At 31.1% G+C, this 17,935-nt stretch overlaps 1 protein-coding gene across 1 annotated transcript; it reads right to left on the bottom strand.

The window, feature by feature from the left end:
* Window positions 1–13,093: 13,093 nt before the first annotated feature.
* On the bottom strand, window positions 13,094–14,432 carry LOC149878278 (tRNA methyltransferase 10 homolog A-like). Its single transcript, XM_090073422.1, has one exon. The coding sequence runs from the start codon at window positions 14,402–14,404 to the stop codon at window positions 13,517–13,519; it is 888 nt and encodes a 295-aa protein (XP_089929548.1). The 5' UTR covers window positions 14,405–14,432; the 3' UTR covers window positions 13,094–13,516.
* Between the last annotated feature and the right edge of the window lie 3,503 nt (window positions 14,433–17,935).

Here is a 17,935-nt window from a genome sequence, read left to right as displayed (position 1 = left end):
ATTTATTGCGAAGAAAAGGAGTTTACCCTTACGATTGGGTGGACTCGATTGAAAAGTTTTCTGAAACAAAATTACCTCCAATAGAAAAGTTTTTCTCCAAACTCAACGACAAAGGTATAGAAGTTGAAGACTATGCGCATGCTCAAAACGTTTGGAAAGAATTTGGCTGTGAAACGTTTAAAGATTACCACGAGTTGTATAACGTCTCTGATGTGCTGATACTAGCAGATGTCTATGAAAATTTCAGAGATGTGTGCAGTGAATATTACGAGCTCGACCCCGCTTGGTATTACACTTCTCCTGGACTTGCAATAGACGCTTGTTATAAAATGACTGGAGTAGAATTAGAGCTTCTGAGCGATCGTGATATGCTGCTCATGTTTCAAAAAGGAATACGCGGTGGAATCAGCATGATTTCAAACCGGCTTGGAACTTCAAATAATGAATACATGGGCAATTCGTACGATCCCACCAAAGTGTCTAAATTCATCCAGTACTTAGACGCTAACAATTTATACGGATGGGCTTATGAGTAAACCTCTTCCCACTCACGGCTTTGAATGGATGGCTGAAGACGAACTTTTAAATTGGAAATCCATGCCTTGCATTTTAGAAGTCAATTTGGATTACCCTGAAAATCTTCATGACGAGCACAACGATTACCCTTTGGCTCCTGAAAAAATGCTCATTGATAAAGTAGAAAAGCTCGTTCCAAATTTAAACAACAAAAAGAATTACGTCGTCTATCACCAAAACCTGAAACTGTAAAAAAGATTTGGACTGGTCATTACAAAAATACATCGAGGCATCAAATTTGAAGAAAGACCTTGGATGAAAGAATACATCGACCACAACACCAATTTAAGAGCAAAAGCTCCAAACGATTTTGAAAAGGAATTCTTCAAACTGAACAATTCAGTCTTTGGAAAAACCATGGAAAATATTGAAAATCATGTAGACGTCAGACTGGTCACTAAAGAAAAAGAAGCCAATAAATTATCTAGAAATGGTTTACAACAAACCCATTTATTTAGGAATGTGCATCCTGGATGTAAGCAAAACTCTAATGTTTTAACACCATTACGACTACATCAAACCAAAATATAATAACCGCGCAAAACTCCTCATGACAGATACAGACTCACTCATTTACGAAATAGAAACAGAAGATTTTTATGAAGACATTGCTGGTGACGTCGAAAGTAGATTTGACACAAGCAATTTCGATAAAAACCACCCTACCATTAAAAACGTCGGTTTCAAGGCTGGCGTTAACAAAAAGGTCATCGGAATGTTCAAAAACGAAACAGGAGGAAAGCAAATTGAAGAATTTGTTGGGCTTCGACCAAAACTCTACTCTTACAAGATCCATAAAGAAAAAGAGCACAAAAAATGCAAAGAGGTCAAGAAAAATGTTGTCGATAAAAAAATAGATTACAAAGATTACAAAGACTGCTTAATGAATAGAGAAAAAAAGTTTGCAACCATGAATGTCATCCGATCCCATCATCACGACATTTACACCGAAGAAATCAACAAAATCGTACTCACGCTGAAGATGATAAAAGAAAAATTTTAGACGATGACATTCACACCTTGGCTATCGGTCATTACAGATTGCGACTGACAAATTAGATGATACATCAAAAAAGTAAGTCGGCAAAAAAGGTTTTGTCCCAGAACCCGCATTTCATAATAAATTGATTTAAAAATAAAGTTTTTTCAAAAATAAAGTTTTTTTAAAAAATATAACTCCAAAAAACTCATCACGCAAAAATTTAACGCGCTTATATATGGAAAAGTATCAATGGCCCAGAACCCGCATTTCTATACTACTAACAAAATACTTTTCGATTTATGAAAGGGAAGATAAACTACTTTGTGCTACACTTGCTCGTTTAACGGCGTCTGACGGGTTTTCATTTAATGTGATTTGTTCTTCAACAGACTTACGTTCCGCTCTAACTGCTATGGAATTCAGAAATCTACCAACGTCAGTAAACACAATTCGTAATCATGTAGTAGAGTACAGCAAAAAAATAAGATCTTTTGATGAATGGACGTCACTTCGAAATCGTCGCTACATGAATATTAACGTTCATGGACAAAACTCTCAGTTCTGGAGTTTAGGTTTTGTGCAAATAACAGATTCAATACCAGCAGAATAGTGCATTGAACTATTAGAACAAAGACTTAAAGACCATTTTCTTGATCTATACAGCGACATTGTGGCTATAATGACCGACAACGCTGGTGTTGTGAAAAAAGTTGGCAGGTTGCTGCCTGCTAACCAACAATTATTTTTTGCTCACGGCATACAACTTGCTGTAATTGATGCTCTTTGTAAAAAGAGAGAATTCGATGCAAATCAGCCAGATTTTAACAATTAATTTTCTGGCAGTAGTTGATCCGAAAATGAGGGCATCGAGGAAGGTTTGTTAGACTACAATCATGAAAATCTTAGACCTAAAATTGAGCTAAATGAAGTTCATTATGAGCCAGTCATTAAAAAAGTACACAAACTAATGCTAAAATTTAGACGATCACCTACCAAGAACGACATCTTACAAAAATATATTAAGGCTGAATTTGGAAAACAACTGTCTTTAATAATGGACTGCAAGATACGGTGAAGCAACCTTCTCTTAATGCTTAAACAATTTTACAAAGTCAAAAATTGTATATAAAAAGCATTAATTGATATTTACCCAGTGCAAGATAGTTCTATAGCTCTGTCACATGATGATGTGACAATATTATCAGAGATTATTACAACTTTAGTTCCCATTAAAGCAACGGTTCAAGTAATATGTCGTCAAGATTCTAACCTATTTACACCCGAAATTGCTATTAATTTCATGCTCAAAATTAAAAGATGCTGACAATAATACAAGCAAAAAAATGCGTAGAGCTTTAATGGCTCGCATGCATGAACGCCGAACCGATATGAGTGGACTTCTGCAATACCTGCATAACGGTCGAAGCCTCAATGAAGAAATAATAACAGTGCCTTCTTCATTTAAATGTCGAAAACTTTCGGTAGAATTGCTGGAAAGATTAAATGCTTACAATCCTGCTCTAGTAAGAGCATCAGTTGAGTTTGACATGCTGGATTTGATTGAGGAACCTGAAATGGTACATGATTGTTAAAGCAATACTTTAAGTACTGAAGAGAAACTTGATTGTGTTATTAAAGAAGGACAATCATAAAATAAAGTCAATTAGACATGAAACATTGTCATCAAAAATTCAAAAAGAAATGACACTATTTGAAAATGAGGGTACACGTGGCGATTATTTAGAAAGAGTTAATTCTTTTCTAATGACCGTGAAACCGACAAGTGTCGAGGATGAGCGGGCATTTTCTTCCGCCTGACTGTTCAATACAAAAATTCGTAACTGTTTGGGTGATAAAACTTTGGACGCGTTATGCTTCCTGAAGTCGCATTTCGAAGCACAAAAAACATAACATATCTCCTTATTTCTAACATAATTTTTTAACATTATTTAACTTGTGAAATTTAATTAACATGCTAAATTAAATTCATTTAATAAATATATTTTTAGTTAAATGTACTGTTTTTATTCTAATAATACTATACAGATGTTGTATCTGCTTTTCAATCCCGAAATCCCCGGATTGAAAAAGACCTCCGGGATTGCAATCCCTATCATCAACATTATCATGTTAATGAAGTCTGGAAGGCTCGTTGACATGTGGTTAATTTTATACATTATGCAGAAATAAAATTATTTTAATAAAAGGCCGGGTGAATAAGAATGAGCAATTGCTTTTACTCAGTAATTGGTCAGCTTTACGTGAATAAAAACTTCAGCAGTTTTACTCGTATTTTTATTCACATAAAGTTGAACAATGACTGAATAAATTGCTTAACTTTACATGAAAAAAAATATGAGGAAAACTGCTGAAGTTTTTATTCACGTAAAGCTGACCAATTACTGATTAAAGGCAATTGCTCATTTTTATTCACCCGGCCTAATGAATAATGCCGTTTTTACTAGGACTAAAGATTTGTACAGCACTTTACATTTAACAGTTAACATACTTTTTTTGTACAAAAATGTGCATTATCAATATTTGTTAATAATGCATTGTTAATACAATAATTTAAATAATTTTATTAATAATATATATTTTTTCAATATAACTATTGAGTATTTTAATATTTGTCTCTAAAACTCAAAATTTCTCTGCAATATTCTACATTATTTATCGCTCAAATTTCCAAAATGCTACAGTAACATTTAAAGACGGATGTCTTTACTACTTTTTCCATCTTATTTTGGTTTGAGGGTTAACAGAGAAAAGATTATTAGCGCATAAAGCCATTTAAAGAAACAAAAAAACAATCAATACCCGTGTTGAACAAGCCTCAGCCCTTTTTGCTTTCTAAAACTTCTTGATGCTTATTTCTTGCGTTTGTCACGATGTTTTTTTCCAATGTGTTAATGAAAACAAGTTGTTTGCGTCCTCTTACAATTTTTAACCGGACAGAAATGTTAAATAACCCGGAAAAATTATACTGAGTGCAGTGCACTGCTAAAAAAGCAGCATTTCAATCCAAAGAAGTATTCAAAAAATTGTCGATTGATCAATTTACATGTTACAATGTAAAAGTTGTGAAATCTAGCAATCTGCTGCTAATGATGTAAATAAAATAACGGAAGCTGTTTTATAGGACTCGCTTCCTGTCTATATTTAATTTTTAGTTTATTTTTTTTCAGCAACCTCGCATCATGATATAGTAAACAGTTATTATTTATTAACAACATTGCATCATAATTGTTAAATAAATATTCCATTCCGCCTCGGTATTACATTTCAACCAGGACTCCTCTTCATGAACTTTTACTTCTTTAAAGTACCTGGATCATATTTGAGATATAATAATCTTCATATTAGTTACATTCTTACATGCACGCATTTTTGCATTTCGTGCAGCAGTGTTTAATTTAATTAATCAACTTATATTTTAAGACTTCCTTTGTGTTCTAACATTTGCTCTACAATACCAACAAGAAGCACCGCTTAGCTCTAGCATCATCTAGTTTTGGATATGTCTTCTAAAAAAAAACAAAATATTCGTGGTAACTCTCAAGAAGCCTTGGCTAAAGTTCATAGCAATTCGTACAACTATTTATTGAGTTTTTACTTTTTTCATTGAAAGTAGACTCAACAAAACTCGCCGAAATCCTAAATATAATTCATGGATTTTTTTTTGCTATTTTACCACCTTCAAAAATATTCTTCGCTAGGAAGCTAAAGCTTTTGAGGTATTATCGCTTCAAGTTGAGTACTCTCTAATATATTCGATTCCATTAGATAGTTACCATTATGAAGAATCATTGTTTCAACTATTCATTGAAAAACGTACCAGTATCATCCAAAAAGCAATACTTAACAGAGAAAGTCGAGTTACTAATAAAACGCAGGAGGTGGAAAGATTTGATGTGCGAATGTGATCCTAATCAAGTTCTGTTTATCATTTCGATCTCAAATCAAAAAAATCCCCACCACAACATCCTGATCTCATACGTATGAAAATGATTTGCTTAAATCAATGAAAAATATCTCATTCACTACTACTCAAAGGAAATTGCATTACGACATTGCGAAATTTAAATTTTCAAATACCTTGTTCGTTTTTGCTGATAAAATTAGAAATATATACGAGCTAGATAAATCTTCGTATCAGAAGCTTTATAGTGAAATCATTATTTAAATATACAAAAAACCTGATGTAACACAATAAAACAACATTATTGTAGAAGCTAAAATCATAGCAAAAAACTTGGACATTGGCTTGAGTGCCATCGACTCAGCATTCATTACCATAAAAGACCACAAAGATAATTTTGTCAACAACCTTCAGAGCCGATTAATAAACCCCGCTCAGCATGAACTCAGAAAAGTGCGCAAAATTTTATTGGATGATACCAATGGATATCATATACCAATACCAATTATTTATATGATACAAATGCATTTATATGATACAATTATTTATGTGATGCAATTACTTATATGATATTATATGATACTACATGGTACTGTCGTAAATAACGTCTTCAAGATGCAATTAGCGTCTGTGAAGGTGTTAATGTATGTAGGTGCTATGGTGTGTAGGTGTTAATGTATGTAATTGTTAATGCATTAAATGTGTCAAAATGACGCGGTTGTAAAACTGTATAAAAAGGGAGTGTAGTTTGTAAAATGTATGATTCGCAGTCAGATGTAAAAAATATTATCAAGTTCATAAAGAAAACAGTGACTTTTTAGTGTTTCAAGGAAAGTCTAAATAATTCCCCACAATACTATTTATATGATAATATGGTATATGATACCAATTGGTATCATATACCAATTGGTATATGATAATTGGTATCATATACCAATTGGTATCGTCCAATAAAATTTTGCTTACATTTCTGAGTTCATGTTTAGCGGGGTTTTTTAATCGGCTCTGAAAGTTGTTGACAAAATTTTCTTTGTGGTCTTTTATGGCAATGAGTGCTGAGTGAGATAGGTTACCTTCATGCACCGATGACATAACACAAGCGACGTAATAGAATGGCCCAAGTCCACACCTGACAAAAACATCTGTACTTTCATTCAATGTGATATGGACGAGTTTTACCAATCTTAAAATAATATTTCAAAACAACTACTTTAAAACATGTCCAGCACTTCAAAAAAAATTCCTAATGAATTAAGGTAAAAGACCCCTCAAACATTTTTAATATAAAATAACTCTTTCAACAAAAAAAACATCTATATTCTGAGAAAGAACTAGGTAGCCACATTTAAAATAATAAAAAAATAATCTTATTAGTTGTCATGGTTACCAATTAAAATGGTCAACATTCAATAATATTTGTGCCACCCCGGCTTTACTATCTCAGAAACTGAAAGCATTTAGGATATGAAATTAAAACAAATGGTTAATAACATGTTGATCTACAAACTGAACTAAAACTATTTGAAAAAAATAAGTATTTGAGTTACAATGAAATTTTTAAAATGGTGCATTAAGAAAACAAAATTTTTTAAGATTAAGCTTGTATAAATAAAAAAATTCTTACAATATTGCAAAACTTTTAGTTCCATTTGTAAAACTATATGCAATAAACATTTGCTGAAAGTTTCATGCGAATTGAACATACCATTAATGAAATAGGATGGCCGGGAGGTCAAAAATTTAAATATTGAAAAAAGCACATTTAAATGTAATATTCATAATTGTACCAAAAATTTTTAATCAAAATGTCAGTTTAAAAACAGTTACTTATAAGAACATGAACCAGGATAATACAGACTACTTTCATGGTCATTATCTGCATCTTTCTTTTTTTTTTTTTGCATTCACAAATAACTTTGCGTTGCATTTTTGATGTTGTTCAATTTTGATATTCCACAAAAATTAGACGCTTTTTGTTCATTATTGAACAACCTTGAAGAGTATATATTTCAGGAATCATATTCAACTTTTCAAATAAAAGAACACTTGCTTTTCTTCCAATATTAAAACTTGAAGCAGCATCATAAACTCCTAACTCCAACTGTGTTAACGAAACATACTTTGTTTTGGGTATGCGCTGCTATATCATCCCATTAAAACTTTTATTTTGGTTTTGGGTATTACCATGAAGGCATTTTTTTAAGAGTTCTTCTTGAGATAGATCGATGTATATAGGTTTTAAATGGCTGACAACTGAGATTGGAAGGCCTGTGCCTGAATTGTAGGTAGAGGTTTTATTAGCTTTGTCCTGTTTATAACAACACCAGCTATTGATACCATCAGGGCAATGATCATGCAAGTTATTTTCAGCTGATGAAGATACATGAAACAATGTTGCAAGTATGGCCTTTTTCATACCTTCTAAATCATTTAGATTTTGCCTAACAGCAATTCCATAATAGTTTTGCAGACAGCTAGTTGTAGCATTTGTTAGTTTTACTTCCCCTCCAAGTCCTTTAATAGTTTTTTCAACTTTCTTAATCTACAACCAACACATTTTTGTATATTTCCAACACACTCCAATTTACACACTGTAATACCAGGATAAGTATCCTTAACGTAAGAATAGCTTTTACAATCACCATCCCCATAATAGTCTACATATTCAAATTTTTCGTTGCAGTTAGGGCACCAAATGTATAACATTGAGCTCAATCCTTTTTTCTTAGAAAAACATTCCGAAAGTTTTAAACTAGAAAAACATTTTTTACAACATAATTGATAAATCACACTAGATAAGATTTCCATGTCAACAACACGATAACCAACAGAATTGTTTTCATTTTGCTGTGGTGTCTCAATTTTTTCAATTTTTTTTTGAGGATACAGATAACTTCAACAAAGTGCTAAAAGAAAGATTGTCTTTTTCAGTTCTAGTAAAAGAAGCTACTGGCAAAGTTGAATCATTTAACAAACTTCTGGTATATCTATTTCCATGAATTTTTCTTGATTTTTTACTTTTAGCACTCTGTTTTACTCTGCATGACGTAACAATACCCATTGTTTAAAAAGTTTATTGGAAAAAAAAATTATAATGAAATAGCTTGAAATTCTAAGCAGACCAAATTTACCCAGATGAAGAAAACATTGGATATCTCAGGAGCAAAATCAAAAATTGGTTTTTTAAATTCTTAAAATTGGTTTTCAAATTCGTGTTCAGCGATAAATTTCGTGCCAAATAATCATTAAAAAAAAAAAAAAAAAAATTTTTTTTAAGATTTTTTAGGGGTTTTAAACCTTAACCGAAATTGTCTACCATAATATGAAAACTTCACTTTTCACAGGAAATAATATGTGAATTAAAAAATCAGGCAACCCTGATTTCGACGTCACTATGCAAAGTTTTGACGGAGCTGAATGTGAGAGTTAATAGACATATTCATGATATATAGTATTGCTAAAGAATACAGGCTCAACACTATAGACCTATATAGAGATGATGGTCTCTGCTGCTTCCATAATATCATCAGCCCTCTATCAGAAAAGATAAAAAAAAATCTCGCTGGCATTTTTAGAGATAAATTCAGCCCTAGCATTTTTATCAGATCTAATTTAAAAATTATAAATTTCTTTGAGATCACACTTAATCTTCTTAACGTCACTTTTAAACCTTACAGAAAAACATGAGATAACTCTTTGTATATTAATGTCGATTCCAAAGACCCACCAAATATCATTAAATCGATACCGAATATGATTTTTAACCGCATTAGTAGTATATCTTCAAGCAAAGATGTTTTTGATAGAGCCGCACTGTTTTATAATGACGCTCTCAATTCTTGCAAATTAAAAGACAAAATTGCTTTCATCCAAAACACCCTAAAATGTAATGCAAGATCTCAAAAACACAAACGTTGTTTGGTTTATTTGATAAATGCTTCCCTAAAGACCATAAATTTTACAAACTTTTTAACCGGAACAACATAAAGCTGCTTTCCAAGCATCAAGAAAATTATTACTGTTCATAATAAAAGAATACTCTAATACTACTAATTTTGCTCAACTTTGTAGTAACCCCAAATCTATCGTTCCAAATTCGTTTCTTCTTGCACTAAGTTCAACTTCTCCATCGGCATTTTTCTTCTCCACTTGTCGGAGCACTTCGTTAAAATACTGCTATCCCAGCAAGCACACAACGTTGAAACAACGTTGAAATAACGTTGATCGACGTTGATCAACGTTATTTCAACGTTTTTTCAACGTTGTGTGCTTGCTGGGAACTTAGACTTTTTTCCATAAATTTACCGCACTGATTTAAACGCATTTACCTCACCGAATCGATGCGGTACAGACTCTCAACAATCACAATATTCAGTTTGTCAGCCACAAGCTAAGCCTTCTACCATTACATCATGTACGACTACATCATGCACCATTACATCATGTACCATTACATCATGTACGATTACATCATGTACCATTACATCATGCACCATTACATCATGTACCATGAGGTTCCTATTTGCAAATAAATAATATTTATTATACTGCCAAAAACTAATTTGTAGTACTTTGCTTCTGCTTTTCGTTGTCAATGTTTTAATCAATCTTTCATAATCTTACGCGTGATCAGATTTTGTATCTTTATCATGCATAAAATAATATAAGCATTTGCGTTGCATTTGTTTAACTGATGTTTGTCAACTTTTATTATTAGGGAACTGTATCAATCATGTATATAACGTCATAAATTTGTTACAGTTGTTCGATTACGCTGCTTAATGTCAGCCTTGTTATATCAATAACTCTGTTTTTGACTTTAAAGTAGTTTTAGTTGAGCAAGTGTCTTGGTTCCTCACTCGAGCCTTGGTTCCTCACTCGAGCCTTGGTTCCTCACTCGAGCCTTGGTTCCTCACAGGGGCGGGTTTAAGGGGGGGGGCTAAGGGGGTAGTAGCCCCCCCCCCCCTTGGGACAATGTTATGTTTTTTTAAAGCGAGTAAAAAAATATATCAATGATCTTTATATGCATAAGTTATGCATAAATCCATATACATAAGTTATGCAACATAACTTAGTTTTAGTTTTATTGGAAAAACGCTTGAATGCTTCTTGCGTTTTTAAGTTAATAAGTTTCTAAACCATAATGCATTGTAACTTAGATTGTTATTATAAAGCGGTGTCATATAGTTTGCATTGTAGTTTATTCTTCTGTATTTGTTTATAACCATGTTTTTTTATTTTTTAGTTTTAAATTTAATTTTTTAAATTTTAAAGGATATTTTTAAGTTTTATGTGTTGTATGTCAAGTGTTATTTTAAAGTTTTACACAAAATTTTTAACAAATGAACAATGCCAATGGAAATGGTAAAAACCCAGTTAATGCAAAAAGAAAACAAGTCAATATTTCTACATATTTTAACAAGAAACACATTTTATCAGAACAAGTTAATAAAACAGAGAACTTAACCATTCCGATACCGTGCACTTCTCAATTATCTGAAAATGAAAAAACACTGCTTGCAGTTTCGAAAAAGATATTTTAGAACCTTTAACTTTTATTGAGGATATTGGATATTATATAAACTAATGTTTCTACTTTGCGAAGGTATATCTACATTCAAAATTAAAATATCAAATTAATAACCAAATAATCTGGTTTTTAGCTAAAATGATTAAAATCTAGATTAAAAGATTGGTTACGATCCCGAATGAGTCAAGATAGATTGAATGGTTTAGCTTTACTTTATGTTCATCGGGACAAAGAAGTGTTAACAGACAGCGTTATTGAACGGTTTTCAAAAGTGAAAAAAAGAAACATTGAATTTATATTGTAATGTTCAGAAAAACGTTTTAGTTATTACTTATGTTTCTTTTTTAAAGATGGTGTCCGATAAAAATTGACATCAATTAAACTTTTGTTGGTAACAAATAAGAAATTAATAAACAAGCGGTTTTAAAAAGCTTGGCGTGGGTAAGAAAAGTTATTAAGCACGCATTAGGTTCTCCCCTATATTAAGCACGCAAGAGAATGAGTAGAACCATTAAGAGTAGTCCATAATTTACGTCAACCAACTTTGACCAATTTTACCCCCATCGTAATGCTTTTGTAACAAGATCCGTAGTTTAAAGACGACCCTTTATGTGAATTAAAATGTTAGAGACAAATACGACTAAATATACGTAAAATACGACTAGGTAAATTTTTTAAACTTTAGCCCCCCCCCCCCCCCCTTGGTAAGTGACCAAACCCGCCCCTGGTTCCTCACTTAATGACTCGAGCCTTGGTTTTGGACGGTGTTTCTTCATCTTCCTAAAAACATTTTCCTTATGGCTAAAAAAATATGTTCATCAGAAACATTTAACTCAAAAAATCTTTTAGCTCAAGGAGAACTAAACAGCAGATGTTTGTGCAGCGTATTGTAATAGCTTGTGGATAAATAGAAATAGAAAAGTAACCAAAGCTTTTTTATTAATAACTTCTCATGTCATCCAAAACAAGAAAGAAAATGAAAAAAATTGATATACTTTTTGTTAAAAGGTTTTCAAACTTAAACATGTAAAGCATTGTTAAATATGATTGATTTAAAAAAAAAAATACCGCCAAAGGTTTTCAGATGAATGCAACGGTTTTATAAAATGATTTAAGCTTGATGTCGTTAGCTATGAGTGCACTGGATATTTTTAAAATAAAAATTAATACAACTCATCATGTCATTCAAAATTCCAAAACCATAACTAATTGAGAAATATTGAAAGTGAAAAATTCTTCGAAAAATCTTCAAAATGAAGCATCTTCAAAAGTTTTTCAAAAACTCTCAAAATGATTTTCAAAACATTCTTCAAAAGTTTTTCAAGTTACTGATGCACTTTTTTTTAACGTCCGTTGATATTAAGAAATAAAAAGACAAATCATCCACCAAAAGAAACGGGAAAGAAAATTTTTCCTACACCTTAACAGCAAAAGTTGAGCAAAATTATTTAAATAATTTATTTACAGTACCTTGTTCACAATAAACACTAAGAAATGAGTTATGGAATCTTGTGATGTTTACTTAACTATTTCTCAGGAAAGCATTAAAGCAGTTGCGTGAAAGACTTTAGCCAAGTATTTAGAAGCACTGAGAAAATCTCAATCCTTTTCTGTTACTCACTGGAGGGCCTAAAACTTTGCACATAATTATACGTTTAATAATTAATGACTTTTATTACAAAAATGTGCATTATTGTTGATACTTTTTAATAACATACATTTTCTAAATATTTAATATTTTAAACTTTTTCTCTAGCAGTCTTACTTTGTTCTATGTTCTACAAAACGTATCACTGAAATTTCCAAAATGCTACAGCAACTTTTTAAAGACATCCTACTATTGTGTAAAGCAAACTATTTCCATCTTATGGTTTGAGAGTTAACAGAGAAGAGATTATCAGAGACATTGCAGCAAATAAAGTATGCAGCAGCAACAGGCTAGTACGCTAATATCTACCATGGTAATCGTAGTTTATCATTACTTTGACAATGAAGAAAATAAACAGATTGGTAATGTTAATATGAATTTTGAGATGATCATCAGACTTCCAAAGCCATAACAGAATTGCAAAAATTAATCATGCTAGGTATAAGTTTTCTCTTCAGCAAATATTTTTTTGTAACATAAAACATTTTATAAAATAGTGTTTTGTTAAAAAAAGTTAAAAAAAAAAAAAAAAAGCCATGAAAAGTGAAATTTTTGAAACTTAATATTTGAACTAGAATCCATAGCTTGGAACTGATAATAATTATAATTCAAATCATAAAATTATGAATTTTTTTAAACTGATATATATTTTTTGTATTTTTAGAGAAATTTGAAGCTCCAAAAATAGCAAACTGCAGCATTATGTCAGTAGCCAACATACTGTCCAATTTAAACACTCACATGTTGTAAAATCTTAAAAAGCTACAAAATACCAAAATTATCTTGCATGTATAAAAAATGCATGATCACTTTTTTGTGTTCTGAGTCTAGTTATTTAATTCTATTCTTCAAATATCATTATTCAGTCTCAATTGTTTTTTCTAATTCTAAATCTTTTGACTCATCTAAACCATCCAACTCATCAATACCTTTCCTCTTAGGTAAAACTTGAAAAAAAGCTTTTTTCCAGTCTTTCAGTTCAATATATTTTAACAATATCTCAAAAACATGGTTTACAGTTAAAACTCTCCTACTATTTAACTTGATATATTCATTTATAGGAAGACAAGCATGACTAACAGAGTTGAGGAGAGCAAGTCTATGACACAATCCCTTTTGATGGTTGTGATCGACTAAGCCACCAATGACATAAACTTTTTCATCATCTAAAGAGTGTAAAACATTTTCAGAGTCTGCTGTCAAATAAACAATTTCTTCTTTTTTAAACTCTTCAAGATAGCTATTTTCATGAAACTGAAGCAGCCAATTTAAACAACCAGGTTGTGTTGAAGAAAAAAACTCTTTAATTTTTCCACAAAAACTTGTTAAATGCAACTGCAATGGGTTATCTAGCTTACGGTTTTCTGCATAGCATGACCTTATTTGTTTTAACAGCATACGAAGATCTGTCTCAGTCATTAAGTCTGCAAAATTTAAATCTACTACAATTTTTTGCTTGGATAATTCTTTACGCTTTAATATTTTATTTTTCATGCGACAGGGAAGTGGTAAACCAGCATTTCTTAATTCAAGTCGATTTTTCTTTTTTCTTAAACGCTCATCTTTACGTTTTTCTTGCCGTCTGCTGAGATAAAGTTCTCGTTTTAACAGTTTCTTTTGCTGATTTTTTGATAAACTAGCAAGATTATTTTCCATAGAAGCATGGTTAATATAATCTTTCCATGATGAATGCCTGACAGTCTCTGAATTAATATCACTACCAGCACACTCCTGATCTTCTAACATCTTACTAAAATATTAAATATACATTAACTTACTCACTCAAAAATTTTTTTTGTGCAAAAGCTAAAACTCAAAAAAAATATGAACATAAAAGATGCTGCTTGTGTACTAACGTCAATGAATATGAATATGAATATGAATATATATATATATATATATATATATATATATATATATATATATATATATATATATATATATATATATATATATATATATATATATATAATATATAATATATAATATATATATACATTTTTCCAGTTTGTCAAATAAAAAAAGTCAACACTTTCCAAGTTTCCACAGTGGTCCGAAGTATAATCCGAAATATACTTCGGACGGTAAATAAACGGGAAAAACTCACGATGTAACATTTACTTGGAAGAAAGTCCTCTTTTTTTGACGACCCGAATTTTTTCCACGTGAACTTGCTTTTATGTATTAAAGTTAGATAAAAACTCTCTTTTTAAACAAAGGTGAAAATCATGTTCAATCAAAAGAAATGGAAAATAAAATGAAGAGTTTTTTTTAAGAGAAAAGTCAGTCTCATGTAAAGAAACGTAGACAATCTAATATTCCAAACGTTGTTGGCCAAATTATCACAAAACTTGCTGTTGTTGATCATCTCGAAAAAAGTGAAAAAGCAAAGCAACTCAAATGAACTAAAAAAAAAGAAGCTAAAAAACCTGGAGCTATTTTCAAACTCTTTATACTATTGCATAGCTCTGCTGAATAAGAAGAAGTTGAGAATGAAGAACAAACCACCTGCAGCCAAAAGAAACTCATAACCTAGAATTCAACCATGATGTTATGTGAGAATCTATATTTCAACACTTGGCTCTGCAACAAAAGATGTTTGTTAAAGGGATTTGTAGTGGGTTCTAAATTTTATGGTGAAAAGTGCAAAATTTAAATCTATTTTTATTTCCAATGTGAAAACTCGACTGTTTTGTAAAACTTTGAAGTTTTTGGAATGAATTTGATACTGATCGATTTTAACAGATGTTCTGCTAAAAGTGATCCATGTTTTTTATTTTTTTACTTTTATTTCTGTTCTTGGTTTTCATGTTTTCAAAGAAAAACTTTTACTTGTATAATTATTTTTTTAAATCTTGATGAGGGCTTTTTTATTGTTATCTTTTGTAAAAAAAAAATCTAAAAAAAAAAAAAATTATTTGGTTTTTATTGTTCGGTGATCGGTTGACGCCAGTTTTACTCTTTACGATTTCTAAAAAGGAAAAATTTTTTCAATAACGTACTTGTAAAGTATTTAAAGAAAATATTTGAGTTAAATATTTTATGTATTAAGTACTGTAAAAGATGACAAAGACCAGCATTATCAAAGTTATATAAATTTCGAGTCAGAAGTTAGTATATCGCTATTGCTTGCATTAAGATGCATTAAGATGCATTAAGATCTTGCTAAAACTTTACGTTAATCTGAAGTGTTAAAAGTCAACGAGTCTACCATAACGCGAGCCATACACGAACCAAGCGTGAATACTATTCGACGTGACACATACACTGAGGGCAAGTCAAAACAACCCTTACTTAGGGCAGATTAACATTTCATCGTATGAAAATATTACTGTATGAAAAAAGATTTTAAGGAATTTTATAACTTAGAACGTGAAAATATATATAGTATTACAAACTCAATTTATTTGAAAAGAATGATCACGAAACTCTCGACAACAGTATAATTTCATGTGCAGAGTTTTCTCATACTGTTGTTAGAGGGGCCTGTGATCTGCTGAATTGAGATACGTTCTTTAAACAGCTAAAATTTTTTCCTGCAAAACTTTGTCAATATCCTCTGACGGTCTTATTAAAGAAAAATGTTATATGAAAAATAGTAACAAATCCTGCTAAGAGTTGTCAAAGAGCCATAAAATTTTATTAGTTTAATTTTAAATTATCTAAAAAACCTTTACAAAGTGGAATACTTTCTCTACGTTTCATTGACTTAGCCAAATGAAAAAAATTGACTCAATCAAGCACTCATCATTTGTTTTGATAAAAATAGCCATTTTAGGAAACATTAAAATGCGAATTTCATAGTTTTAATTGGCTTTTCACAGGAACTAATCGAAATTTTACTTTTCAAAATAAAAAGCCTCTCTTTTATCTTGATAGACGATAAAATCCGAAGAATAAAAAAAAAAGATAATAAAATGACAAAATCCTTGACATTTTATATTTTACAGTTTTTATTCAGAAAACAAGTTTTAAAATCTTAACATCTAATAAAACTTTACTTATTGGCACCGAAATTATTGAAATGTTTTGCCTAAAAAAAAGATTCTGATTTCAAAATTACTTGTTACGGACTTATTTCTAAAATTTAAATTCTCCTAATCTAACAAAAGTTTCAATATTCAAAAATTTAATTCACTGAAATGAGAGCCCCCATACTTTTATTCAAAATTTTACTTCAAACTTTGCCCCCCTCCCCCTCCCTTGAGTGGCTTGGGCCCTGCTTTGGGAAATACTGGAATAATTTAATGCCACCGCCTGATGTCGTCTAACTATTTGGGAATTCAAAGTCGGTAGTTTAAAGTAGGCATTAAAACCTATAAAAGCATTTTAAAACAAAAGTAGTGGTTTTAGTTTCCAATCCACTCCCATCCTTCGATTAATGGCCACCAAATTTAAAATATTTTATGAAAAAACACGTATTTAAGATAATCAGTTGGAAGTTTTCATTGAGAAGATTCGAGTACGGTTTGAAGATCCTTTTCTTTCAGCGCGCCATTGAAAAACTTGACACAACATGACGTCATAAACAAACCTTTTATTTGTAAGATTTATTATAAGATTAAAATTCTTCATTTAAACTTTAGAATCCAAGAAAATTATCGTGCACTTCTTTCTCCGGCATTAATCTAGAAAGGCTGTTGGTTAAACAGCCGGGTAAAAGTATTTTTATCGTCTTATAAAAAGAAACATAAAACATACCCTGTCTAATGTTTATTTATATATTTTTAGGCTATTATATACATAAAATAAAAATTAAACTAACTTATTGCACTCGTTAGATCTTACCCAGCAAGCACACAACGTTGAAACAACGTTGAAATAACGTTGATCAACGTCGATCAACGTTATTTCAACGTTGTTTCAACGTTGTGTGCTTGCTGGGTAACTTCTGTAAAAAATTTTATTAAGATCTCATTATCTAAAGATATTGAAAATATTGGTTCGGATTCACACCAATCCAAAAATGGTCCCAGCCTCAATTTTGAGGAACAAAAAAACGACCGATGGGACATTAATAATTTGGTCTGGTACTTCGGATCGGATAACAGTCGGATGATATTTTTTGGATAGGAATCCACACCTATCCAAAAATGGTCCCAACCTCAATTTTGAGAACCAAAAAAACGACCGATGGGATATTAATCTGCAAGGTCTCAGATATCACCAGATGTAAAAATTTAAATTTAATCTCTATAGCCAAAAGAGAAAAACACATTTAAAGTTTTATAGCATTTTGCGCATGGATCGCACTTGGAGTTCCGTTGTAAATCTATT

The sequence above is a fragment of the Hydra viridissima genome, unplaced genomic scaffold (genome assembly GCF_058129835.1).
Source record: "Hydra viridissima isolate aposymbiotic clone 2 unplaced genomic scaffold, HvirCarnegie_v1 scaffold_15, whole genome shotgun sequence".
Classification (NCBI taxonomy): Eukaryota; Metazoa; Cnidaria; class Hydrozoa; order Anthoathecata; family Hydridae; genus Hydra; species Hydra viridissima.
The sequence above is the reverse complement of the archived record's forward strand: the minus strand, read 5'-3'. Positions and strand labels throughout refer to the sequence as shown.

What these genes read in the sequence shown, in the direction of transcription:
- LOC149878278 (XM_090073422.1), bottom strand. Translation starts at nt 14,404, where the DNA reads ATGTTAGAAGATCAGGAGTGTGCTGGTAGTGATATTAATTCAGAGACT.